Source organism: Mya arenaria, chromosome 1 (assembly GCF_026914265.1).
Source record: "Mya arenaria isolate MELC-2E11 chromosome 1, ASM2691426v1".
NCBI classification, from domain to species: domain Eukaryota; kingdom Metazoa; phylum Mollusca; class Bivalvia; order Myida; family Myidae; genus Mya; species Mya arenaria.
In genome coordinates this window covers 36,021,066-36,034,640 of record NC_069122.1, presented here as the reverse complement: position 1 = coordinate 36,034,640, position 13,575 = coordinate 36,021,066, and the positions used below count along the sequence as shown (strand labels likewise).

The 13,575-nt window shown below is 34.2% G+C and overlaps 1 protein-coding gene across 1 annotated transcript; it reads left to right on the top strand.

Moving 5' to 3' along the window:
- The first annotated feature begins 2,053 nt into the window (after positions 1 to 2,053).
- Positions 2,054 to 2,908, top strand: LOC128226803 (zinc finger MYM-type protein 1-like). Its single transcript, XM_052936865.1, has one exon. It carries the CDS (start codon positions 2,054 to 2,056, stop codon positions 2,906 to 2,908), a length of 855 nt encoding a protein of 284 aa, XP_052792825.1.
- The last annotated feature ends 10,667 nt before the right edge of the window (positions 2,909 to 13,575 follow it).

Genomic DNA, 13,575 nt, shown 5'->3' with positions numbered 1-13,575 from the left:
GCGTAGCTAGGCATACTCCCATACTCCCGGGAGTACTTCGATTTTGAAAAATGAAAATTCTAAATGGCCTAAATCCGGTGTAAAACTTGAACCCTAAGGGGGTACAGGCGAATTTGAAACCAATCCAGCTCGGCATTATAAAAGTTAAATGTAAAATGTCATATATATCGGTAGTAACTGTATATAGTATCCTTTACTACGATGTTCCAAGCACACTTTAAACATGAAATCTTAAACACGGTAAACAACTTAGCTTTACTTTTACGTATTATAGAACAGAAGAACAGAACAGATAATTTATTAAGACTTGTACAAAGTACATCATCTTCTTAACCATATACATATAATAATTGAACACATGGTGAGAACACAGGTAATACAATAATGAGTAAATTAGAATACAGATGTATGGACATATTCAAATTAGGTGAGGATGAACAAAAATATAACAAAAAATGAATCATTGTTATAATTCAATATTAAGAGTTGTTCGTCTTATACATAACGCTTCTTTGACAAATAAAGATAGTTTTATAAGTTCTTGTCTATTTGTCGAATTTAACAGTTCAATAAATTTTAGTACAGACGGACGTATATAATAATTACGTTTGATGTATTTCTTTTTAATAAGATTAAAACATGGACAAATAAAAATAAAATGGAACTCGTCTTCTATATCTCTTCTATTACAACATAAACAATATCTTTCATCACGTTGAATTCGATTACGGTTATATCTACCCGTTTGAATTCTTAAAGGGTGAACAGAAAGTCTAAGTCTACAAAAGAATAGGCGTAAGTTTTTAGGTAAAATGTCTAAATAATGTTCATAACCAAAAGTGGTTTTAAAGTCTTTATACAAAAACAAGACTGGACTATCAAGAGAGCGATACCACTCTTGCCTAAAACAACCAATTATTCTAGTTTTTAACTCACACAAAAAATACTTTTAATTTGGTACACTGGCATTATCAAATACATATCCAAAGCCAAACTCGCTCAAAAGCTTTTTAACATTTGATACCTTATTATTCTTTCCTATTGATCAATCATAGTTACCTCCCGTCTTTATTACGTCAAGTCAAGTTTTAAACAGCGCGAATTTTAAACAAACAAAAATGGCGTCTCCGACAACCTTTTGCCCACCTTATCCCGATGTTTTTCGAGAATATGGAACTTGTGCAACATCAGTCCCGTATGATAGTGAATTCAAATTCAACCTGCTGACCAAACACTGGGATATCCAAGTTTCAAGTTTCCAACAAGGTATACTATTAATAATAGTATTATTTATAAAAATACACACGCTACTGTAGACTTGAAAAGTAACACTTAACTGAAATACTAATTAATTTTGTAAGAGGAAAATCAAATGAATAAATAGTATAATAGCATGTGTTTTTGTTAATTTGGTGACATTTTCAGAGCAAGAATTTATAAAAATATAATACAATTTGATAGTATTTATTCAGCCATAAATCGCTTGACATAATTAAAAAGTTATGTATGACTTTTCATAAGTCCCTGTGGCGTAACTGTTAGCGTCGATGACTCTGAAACCAACAACTCGAGTTCGAATTTGGAGAGAGTACAATTATTTAAAAAAAATATTTTTACATCTTTATTGTTATCTAATATTGTTATTATTTTATTCTTCTTCTTATTTTATTATTATTATTATTATTGTTGTTGTTGTTGTAGAAAACGATTTGTATTGCCCATATTGAAGCAAACCTGATTAGGAACATTATCTTTAATTGTACTGTAGGTATGTTCAAGGACGGTTTCGCACCCTTCAACCAAAGTATTTCGTGTCATATCCATGGCTACGCTATTCTGTGGTCACTGATGGTGTCTACTGCGCCCAATGCCATCTGTTCGCTGGCCCTGATGCTCGCGTGAAAACATTAGTCACCACAGTATTGAGAGATTGGAGCAACATATCCAAGGTAGTTTTGAGCCACATGAAATCAGAGGCCCACCTGTCTAACTGTGATTCAGCAGATCATTTCTTAGCAATAATGAACGGCGAAAAAAAGACATACTATGTAGCATGTCATCCCAATACAATGTGGTCGTTGAAAAAAACAGAAAGATCCTTGTTAGTATAACAGAAGCGATAGTGTTCTGTGGGAAACAGAAAATTGCCATGAGGGGGCATGAAGGCGATAAGGGAAATTTTCAGGCCCTATTGAGCTTTCAGGCCAAGCAGGATCCCATATTAAAAGAGCATCTAGAACACGGAGATCCAAGATCTATGTACCTTAGCCCCGATATACAAAATGAGCTTATTTCCATTTGTGGAAAACAAATCGCAGACAGTATCGTGCCAAAGTGCAACAGCGCACCCTGCTTCGGGTTTATGGCTGACGAGGCCACTGATGCCAGCACTATGGAACAGATGGCCATGTGCCTTAGATATTTCGACGGAGCTGATTTACGCGAAGATTTTCTGGGGTTCGCTGAGTGCGAATCAACTACAGGCGAGACGTTGGCCAATGCCTTCTTAGCAAATCTTGAACTGGCGGGTGTTGACGTAAACAAAATGCGTGGCCAGGGATATGATGGCGCTGCCAATATGTCCGGTATCCGAAGAGGCGTACAGGCAAGAATCCAACAGCGTATTCCTGGGGCTGTGTACACCCACTGCAAAGCCCACTGCCTCAACCTGGCTATTATCCACGCATCAAAAGAAATGTATGCAAGGAACATGGTGGCTCCCGTTCAACAAATAGCGTTTGCTTTTAACTACACCGCCAAACGCTTCCTACGCTTCCAGGAAAACCTTGACAACGATGAAGTTGCCCGTGTCGAGATGGATAAGCGCACTAATCTGCAATCTCTGTGCGAGACCCGCTGGGAAGCTAGGTTGGATGCTTTGCACACTTTCCTATGCTCATTTAGGTAATCTTGAGTAAACATACTTAAATTATACAAATGCTCTTAATCAATATTCTTCAAAGTGTTTATTGTATTTTTTCCTAATTATGTGATATTTCTTAGTCTGTTATCTTATCACTTTTTTATTTAAATTATGTACGTCTGAATAGAAAGGCTTTCGATTGTTCGCTCACAAACCATGCATTCTCGAAACATTAATTTTATTGTGTCATGAATTTCCAGAGTTGTTTTAAGTTCCTTGGACAACTTATTTGCAGTCATATGTTATTAAATGTTTTTCCCATCTTTTCACTTACAAAAAGAAAGATGGACGTTGCCGTGCGCTTTGCTAATGCGTTGTTTAATGTTACGTCACTATCAAATATCATTTCAGTCTGAACGCAACGATCCAACAGCATGGGACAACCTGTACGAGAAGACTTTGTCACTAGCAAGAGACATTGGGGTGGAACCGTCCATTCCTCGAGGCCCGGGGCGACAGGCAAACAGGCCTAACGCACCAGCGGCAACACCCACAGAATACTGGAAGGTCAACATGTTCCTTCCTTTAATTGACCACCTAGTTGTTGAGTTAACAACCCGCCTGCTTAAACCGCATGGGAGATTTACTGCACAATATCTTCTGCCGACGAAAGTAGGTTTTCATTCATCCTTTTTTGATGAAATAATATGTGATATCAATGAAAATACTTGGAATTGCGTAATGTTATACATGTATAGTTAAATAAAACATCAATTATATTATTGTTCCGTAAAAAACAAAGTGTGTGTACCAAAACGTTAAGTTCTGTGCATATCTATATTTTTCTCTAGAGCAATTGCTTATTTTATTGTTTAATTATAAAAAAGTGGGTCATGTTTGTTTTGTTATAGGCTACTGAACTGACATCTGCCAGGGCCGCAGAGATTTATGCAGAGTACAGTCCAGACTTAGAGTGTGACGAGGAGACGTTTGTCCGGGAGTGAAAAAGATGAATTGCTTAATGGACCCCAACATCCCCAGCTGAGTATCCAGACCTGGAAACATCTTTGCGAGTGGCCACTGAGGCATCATATCCAAACATAAGACTTTGCATGATGGTGTTGATGTGCATGCCCGTTTCCACAGCTACGGCAGAGCGGTCCTTCTCCACGATGAGGAGAGTAAAGACGTACCTCCGCAACACGATGACCACCGAGAGGCTTTCAGGGCTTGGGCTTCTTAACATTTATCAAGAGCGAGATATCAACGCTGAGCACGTAGTGGATGTTTTTGCACGTAGAAAAGACTGTCGGCTGGCGTTAGTGTTCAAAGTTTAAACGTGTGTTGTTGTGTAAAGCTGTTTCAGAACGGGGGAAAAATCCATAAAATAAACTATGTATACATTTGTGTATTATTTGCTTGTGATGTTTTCCATGTTTAAATCAAACTATATGTGATATTTGTCCTCAATGCAACTTGTTCAGCTGTATATCCTATATATTCGGAGGGAGGCATCTCCACCAAGTATAAATATGTTTTAAATATTTATTGCTCGATCTTGCAGTTTTCCTTTTTTGCTTCAGTTATTATTAACTTAAAACTTGCATTTCAAGTTACCAGATATGCGTCAAATGCCGCCAAATCGCACGAGTAAACAAAAAAGATTCAGGGGGAGGACCCCCGGACCCCCCGCTAAAAATGGGAGTACTTCAAATTGGGTTCCAGCTACGCCCCTGGCCATTGGACCTTATAAATATATATCATGGCATATATATGTTTGTAGGAATACATGATGAATATTTATGTCAGAGTTATGGCACTTGACAAAACCAAAAAAAAATACAAACATTTATATAGTATCTCACATGAAACGAATAAAAATGAAACATATTTTGCATTATCATTGTATGGTTTTAAAGATAACCATCGCCATTTTCACGAAATAACTTTTTTTCGTCACTGTCAACAAACATGGTGGCCAAGATTGACAGACGATTTTGACATATTTTCTATGCGTCCTTTAACCCAAAACATGATTAAAAGTTTTTTCTCAGATTTTTCACGGATTTTTGCCTGCGTCTAATACCCGCTATCGTCTGTTACCCAGTCATTTACGGTACTTTTTCAACGTGAATTAAAGATGTCAGTTGGCAACACAGTTTTGACTCTTCACTTGATCCCAAGAATACGTGCTATGTAGGATCGTAACAAGCTTTTTATTAATTTATTGGCATAACATAAATATTAAGTTGCACTTGAAGATATATCCACTTTTAACAATTTAGGCCCACAACAATAGATCCGTGGCCCATTTAAGAAAAAAAAAACTGAAATGTAGTTAATAATTTTCTCCTTTTTTACAATAATGAAAAGTGTCATATCATTGACGTTAACCACAGTTAATAATGTCCTTTTTGTTATTGTTGAAATATAACTAAAACCTGAACATAATTTTGTTTCAATTGGCTTGTCATTGATCAATTATATTCAATAATAAAGCTGTTCGAAGCACTTAAGGTTGTTCATTCTCTTGTTACATGCATGCTTGGCATGGAAGGTACAAAGATATGATTTTGCCAAATTATCTGCTGAATAATATAAAGATGTTTGCACGAAGGTATTCAAATTCGATGTCATGCATATTAAAATATTTAAATTACCTTTGGTCTTTCATCACACTAGGCCAAATATTAGAACGTTAAAATTCATTTTTTTTTTCCAAACCTATAACTTCAACCTTCGTAAAATTCCGTTAGAGCAAACGGTTCCTGATGTTTCGTATGAATGCTTAGGCCAAGGGCAATGTGACAATAAAATGATTTGTTTGTCAGTTTTTACAAGAGCAGATTCAACAAAATCATGTAACAATTATTCAGATTTATTTCATTGTGACTGCATACAAAACGCTTTAATACTTTAAAAGAGGGCAGTGCTATTATGTTACAGATCAAATTGAACGTCTACGGCATTTGCATTTTACCAAGTCAAAATTCAAATTAGGAGGACAGCTTTAAGTACAATTAAGATATCAATGCCCAAGATACCTTTTAACTTAATACAGACACAGAAACTTAATCATGTTTATTTAAACATTAATGTCAACATGAACAACAAAACAATAAAGAGACCATTGCCAAGAACTATGTTACATATTTCAGTATAAATGCAGGTGTATTCAAGAATAGCAATACTTTTTCAGGGTATGGCAAAACATAATTTCTTAAATGGTCTTTGGAAAAAGATTCAGATATACTAAGTTTGGTCGCAATATGTCTACCCTTCCGAAGTTATTCAATACTAACCCTTTTTCTATTGTGAACACCTGGTTAGGAATGTGCCTGTCAAAAAAATAAAACAATAAATGAAAAAAAGTTAATTATAGTCCATAATTTGTATTAAGGGTTAAAATGGAGTTATGTAACCTTGTTAAAAGATGGTGGTCATAAATTCTGCAAAGTATTAAGTCGATTAAATGAATGGTATAGAAGTTATAAGTAAAAAGCTCAACTTGCCCTAAAAACTTTAACCTGCCCTAAAACCTTTACTTAAGTTTCTAAGTCAATAAGGGACCATAACTTCAGGTATTTAGGATAATTTAGAGTTATATAACCTCATCCTGAGTTGATCCTTAACAACTATGTGAAGTATCAAGTCATTTGAATGAAGGATATAGAAGTTAATAATAAATATCCAAACCTGCCCTGAAACTTTAACCTAAGTTCCATAGTCAATCAGTGGCCATAATGTGTATGCATACTAATAAGGAGTTGTCTAACTTCATTATGTGATGGTCCTGAACAACTGTATGATTTATTTAGTAAAATGAATGAAGGGTATTGGCGTTGTAAGTGAAAATCCCATCTTGCCCTTAAACTATAACAAGGCACCGTCGCTGGGGAGAGTAGTAAAGCCCTCTTTATTTTTCGAATAGTCGAGATACATATGTTACATGTATATATTTTACTGGATAAATATACTACTATATTTATACTTTCAACAACAATTATCTTTATTGCATAGGTGATCATTTTGTTTCCAACACTATACTAGGAATCAAATGAGGGTGTCCAAAAAAACACACACAGATTTATGCAGCATCAATAAACTAATCAACAACATATCATGGGCACATGTGCTATTGTATTATCAAATTACTCTTATTATTAGTGAGTTATAATTTTTCAGATGTATTATATTGAAGAAGTCATGCAAGTGTTATGTTTAGTGACAAAAGGGCCACATTTGTGTTATTAACAAGAGTCTTTTCGTAATAAATATGGATTTTAGTTATACAATAGATATCATTAAATAGAACATTATTTTACAATAAGAATGCAATTTATGAATGGGACACTGTGACTCGATAGTCAAGGATTATATTATATTAAAATATAATAAAAAAAGAAAGACATAAACAGAAAAATAAAAATAATTGTCATTGACTTTAAATTTCATCTTCTCGTTAGTTATTTGTTTACAGTATTTATGTATTCATATGATGTTAATACGTCCGCATATACTGGAAAAGGATCGAAGAGATATAGCATAGAGCAACTATAATACTTATTTCCTTAGCTATTAAGTTGATAATCATTATGTTGACTGATGTTTTTTACTGTTTACACCTATATTGGTAAATATAATTTATTCTGTCAAAAACCCACCAAACTTCTAAGGTAAGAACACTTTGCAGAATCAGGTTGTCAACCAACTTTTGGCCAGAAACATAAAGATAAATAAAGGAGTTACCTTTAAATACATAAAAAGGCATACAGTGATTGCTTCATGCACACAATGAATGAAAGACGATTTTACCGGACATTTCTTATTGCAACATGCATTAATTTTGCAAACCAGAAAAGGAAATAAATTCAAACTATATCATAAAATAGTGTAACACAAGATGAATGTTGCATGATACTGATTCAAAATGCTGTAAAACACTAAACACTCAATACTAATGATAGTACAAAACTACCAGCCGATACCTTGTCTGGCTGGCACGAAGCCAGTGTACTCCCCTTGAGCTGGGAAACTTTCCTGATATGTTTAACACAACATTGTGGTACTTTCCACCCGTCATCTTTTTGCAGTCTACCAAACACCCACAGAACATACTACCGGTAAGCTGCATGGCGGAAAGCCCTGTTTGTGACCTCCACTTTCTCTGCCTGGTGTGCAAACACATAATTTCGAAATGTTTGTTGCAGGTGTAGGGTCAATTGATCTGTCAGATTCAAATAATATAAGTAAAATTCAACTTGTCTCAAAATTATTTATTAAAAAACATAGAAAGTGCTATCAGTGAATGATAAGTTACTTAGAGCTATTAAACTGGTAGTGAAAAATGAAACAAGGCATATAATTTTGTCTGATTGTACCTTAACTGCAAAGCTCATGACTAAAATGATAGGTATTATTAAAAGACTGAATAGAGTTTAACCATGATAGAGTCATGTTTTTTTTAAATACCTGGAAAACTTATCGGTCGCAGACTGTTACAGTGTTGTGGTACCATCCCACAACACAGTCAATCGGCATCACTGTCCTTTTGGGGACAATGGGTGCATGCAAACCAGGTTGGTAGAGAGACTGACGGTCCTGGCTCGGCTGGTGGACATTGTTCAGCAATGATGGCTGGGTGCCTTTCTGTGTCTGTCATCTGCTCAGTCACATCCTTAAATTCATTTCATGTGTACTCACAGTCTTCACTTTGCAATGCACATTAAGTTAATTTTACATGTTACTCACTAGCCTGCCTTGTTAAAATGGAAGAAAAAAGAATTATTTATATGTTGAACAAGGTACACAATTCTTTTTCCAAACAGTTAATATATAAATATATATTCACCAATATCTGCAATTACTGGAAATTAACACTTCTTATGACTATGATTAAAATGCTTTGGCAAAAAAAAAAAGATTTAAAATTCTTATACAGATTTTTCAAAACTAACGGGGGACTGGTTGAACTATAATCTTGTCAATCATGTTAGGTACAAACAAGGTGTTTACCCATTTTAATACAGCACAATTCTTTAAAGTGAGGAAAGGAAGGGTTTGTATCAAGTACCTATATGTTAGGCATATGTAAGGCTTATGAGTACAAACTCATGTGCATGAAAGGAGCATAAAACCTTACATCTGTCGTTTCCTTTATTTCTTTGAAGAGTCATTGAAGTCTGTCTTCCTGTCCCTCTTCAAAATGTCGCCCTCCCAATATTTGTTTCCATTTTTGACCTCTTCCTTGTCAGGACCTCTTCTTCTCTCGGCCACCTTCATCCACCCCTTTCTCTTCCAGCGTCGGCCACTTCCTCATCACTCACAGAGATTGGTTATTCCTGTAATAAAATAATTCTGTAGTGTATTTCCAGAATACATACTAGTCACATAAGCAATTCCAAATACTAAAGACAATGTGGACAACTGCTCAGCATTGTTGAGTGTTTTATATGTTTTATAAAGTCTTCAAGTTCTTTTATATGATTTCCTTTATGTCTATGATTGCAGACATCATGTTGTTTTCAATAGTTCTATCAAAACTGCAAGTACATGTTTGATAAGATATGGCAACTGCAAGTATATGTATAATAAAATATGGAGTGCACAAATAGTTATTCTTTTAGGTTGATTTTACAGAGAAATCGAATAAATAATGATCTAAAACTTTGGCCACTATGAAATGATCAATGCCAAATCTTGTTTCTAAAACCATATGACCGATACGGAATCAAAGTTGTTCATCAGCCACTAAAAATTCATTCACTATCTCTATGTGCTTCATTTGAAATACAAATATTTCATATACTGTACAGTAAACTGTTTGTCAAATTCAAAATGACAACATTGTATTTTTATACTTGTCTGCAAAATTGTTAATTTGAATTGGAGAAATTGAACCTAATTTACGTATTCTTTCAACGCCAATGATACTCGAGTACGTTTTCCTCTAAGTTGCCTTGGAGACACTGGCACTTCTTTTTATTATATATAAACAATATTATAAGTAATTGATAAACATTTTCATGGAAGAATATATAGTTTGTAATATAAAAAGTCTTTTGTTCACAGAATCTAAGTATCCTGGGATAAATTGATCAGTTGTTTTCAAAATGTTTTGGCCCCTTAACTTGAATAACGCTAAAAATTGTTACAAATGCGCCAAAATGCATACGGTTACAAGGTTTCCAGAAAAAAAGGAAAATTTTGTTAGTATCGATTACGGTGAAAAACAAACACACATGCAGTAAAGAAACACTAGAAAATATCACGTAAAACTATGGAACGCCGGCACTGTCTTTCGTAGTCCAAAAACTTTATTACTGTGTTTGTTTCTTATTACTTTACATGGTGTACAAACATAGTTATGTTATGTCAGTTTATCTTTATTTGTTGTGGTTTTGTTCTTATATTATGACAGTTTTTGTTATATTATGCGGATATATCTTTATATCATGTAGACATTTTATTACGTTATGTGCATACTTTATTATATTATGTCCATACTTTAATATATTATGTCCATACTTTATTATATTATGTGCAAATATCATTATATTATGTCCATACTTTATTATATTGTGTAGTTTATTATTAATATTATGCACTTCCTTATTTGTATTCTGTACAATGGTGCTTATAAGGATAATCGTTATATTATGCAGATTAATCTTTACATCTTGTGCTTATGGATTACTTTGCCCGGGACTATTTCATAAGGTATGTTTTCTTCAACATTCACCGGTAAAATGCAAGCGTTTATTGAGTAAGCGCGACTCATCAGAAAAGAGTACAAAATGGAGAAAATGGAAGCGATTCTTCAAAAGTTAAAGTTAAATAAGAATATTCCATGTTTTATTAAAGAAAAAATCACACCGGATATTATGTGTAAGTTATCCGCTAACGACATGAATCGTTTAGGCATATCAATCCGGTCAGATATGATGGCGTTGCGAATGGAATGTGTATTATACGGAAATGCAGATGATGACAATCAAGCATGCCGTGCAGACAATTTGAAATTTCAAAACAAATACTGGAAGATCTTCTTGATGCAGACTTTAAAATAAGTGACATTAGCAAAATGTTAAGCATCTCCGAAAGTACGGTGTACCGTCGAATGAGACAATTTGAGTAAGATGACCTATTCTGATGTTGACAGTCATGTGGTAGAAAAGGCTGTCAAAGAAATTGTTTCAGAATTCCCACGCTGTGGAGAAAGGATGATTCAACCCCTTTTAAGACATCAACATATAAAGGTTTGTTTGTTTTACTTTATTGTTGTTGTGTGTATGATTTTTAATTTTACCTCAATACGGATGGTAATCCCACTTTAACAGTTTAAATCTTTCAAGTAATGATAAAATGATAATCACCAAGCAGAAAACAATCACTGTGTTATGGGTCAGATATCTTAAAAACTTCCTCTTTCTTCACACCAAATCTTTATTCTTACTGATGGCGGGGAATTTGAAACATCATTTAATAGTACCGTTTACTGGATATGCGCATACTCAATATGTCTGACAATCATGATTTACTTTTTTATATTTCAAACTATTAAAAAAATGTAGTCCTTTCGTTATTCTACAGTATTTGAGTATAATGAAAAGCTGAATTTCAAAGATTCTTTTTGTTTATGTTGATATTTATCCGATTTTAAACATTCTTTAGCTATTTTATCCGAAAATTGATGTAGGTCGTAGTGATTGAACTTTTTCGCAAAATGAACCTGTGTCTATCTGTTACATATACTTAACTTTTATATTATAGGATAAAATCATGCCAGCTAAGTTTCTTAATTAAATAAGTAGTATTCTGAAAAGTATCTTATTCTTTTCATGTATTTGGATGGGTCATTACTTAAATTTTGTATTTCAAAGTTCAGTTGTTACGGTTATATCAAGCTAGTATTTCATAGTACTTAGTATCAGAAACAAAATCGAGTTATTGTAATACCCTTGAGGCGGTGTTGGCGGCGGCGTCCAGCGGTGTCTCCTCGTGAGGCAAAACATACTTAGTCCACAACTTAAAAAACATTCAGGATATTCCAATGAAACTTTAAACACATGTTGCTAGATACATTGTGCACATGTGTAGCAAGTTTTATAACCAACTTATAATAATAATTTTCATTAATGCCACATTTTTAAATTAGAAATTTGAGCAAAACCTTCAACTTTCAACCATAGCTGAAATACCATTAAAGATATTCCAAATAAACATCATACACATGTTGCCAGATACCATGCCAGATGACATGTGTAGTAATTTGCATAATTCTAGCTTTAATATTTTTTAGAGTTCTGTCCCTTTTTTAGACTACAAATTTGTGTAAAAATCAACATTCAGCCATAATTCACATAGCATTCAAAATATAAAATATTCCAACGAAACTTAATACCGACAGTACACATGTCACCATGTACAATGTTGGTATTTGTAGTAAGTTGCTTTATTCTAGCCTTGATAATCTTTTAAAAATGTTCTTTTTTAAACGTAGACATTTGTGCAAAACCATTAACCCCAACCTTTTTCAATGAAACTTCGCACACGTGTTACCATATACAATTTGCAAATTTTTAGAAAGTTGCATTATTCTAGCCTTAACTATTTTTTTAGTCCTGTCCCTTTTTCAACTTAGAAATTTATGCAAAATCTATTATTTTCAGCCATAAATCAACATTCATGTTATTTATGTGAAAATTGGTGCATTGCCAGACACAATACACATAAAAATGTATGCTTAGCAAGAGTTAATTCTCTAGGTTAATTGATTTATAAATGTCCCTTTGCAGACTAAAAACAGTCAAGCGTTGGTATTCGTTCTGCGACACTCTTGTTGTCTTTATTTAGTGTAAACTATCACTCAGCAACCACATGGCCTACATATTTACGATCGAAGTACATTTTTAAATGAATAAAAATCAGACGAGCGTCCAGCATATGTAGCGGCGCAGTTGTTATGTGAATTTTGTAGAAAAAAATCAATGGAATAAACCAAAACCAAATTCGTTGTTTCTCTGAGACTAATTGTTTAGGCCTTATACCTGTTGAGAGAATATTTTTTTGTGATGTTCATGACACGTATTACGATATTTGGGAAGAATTTCAATGAAAAAGGAAAATAATATTCACATATTTTTTTGATACATAACCATTTTTGTCGAGCTGCTTGTGATGAGCGAGACATGGTTGTCACAATAGCGGTCTCGTTTATCTGTGTGCGTGTGTGCGTCCGTCTGTGCGTCCGTCCCGATTCACCTTGTGCAGTCTGTACATGTATCTTTACTATGCATTGTAGGATTTTCAAATAACTTGCTATAAATGTTCACCATGATGAGACGGCGTGTCGCGCACATGACCCAGGTCTGCACCTTATATGTCAAGGTCACATTTAGAGGTCAAAGTTTGAAATGAGTACTGTTGTACCTTGTCCGGGCTGTATCTTCACATATGCATTGTAGGATTTTCAAATAACTTTTCATAAATGTTCACCATGATGAGTTGTTCCTTGTAAAGGCTATATCTTCACTATGCATTGTAGGATTCTCGAATAACTGACCATAAATGTTCACCATGATGAGGTAGGCTGTCACACACTTGACCTAGGTCTGTACCTCAAAGGTCATAGTCACACTTAGAGGTCATATATTGAAATGAGTACGTTATACCTTGTCCGGGCTGCATCTTGACCATGCATTGTAGGATTT

Excerpts from the sequence above, each read along its gene's own strand:
- LOC128226803 (XM_052936865.1), top strand. The coding sequence starts at position 2,054 with ATGTCATCCCAATACAATGTGGTCGTTGAAAAAAACAGAAAGATCCTT.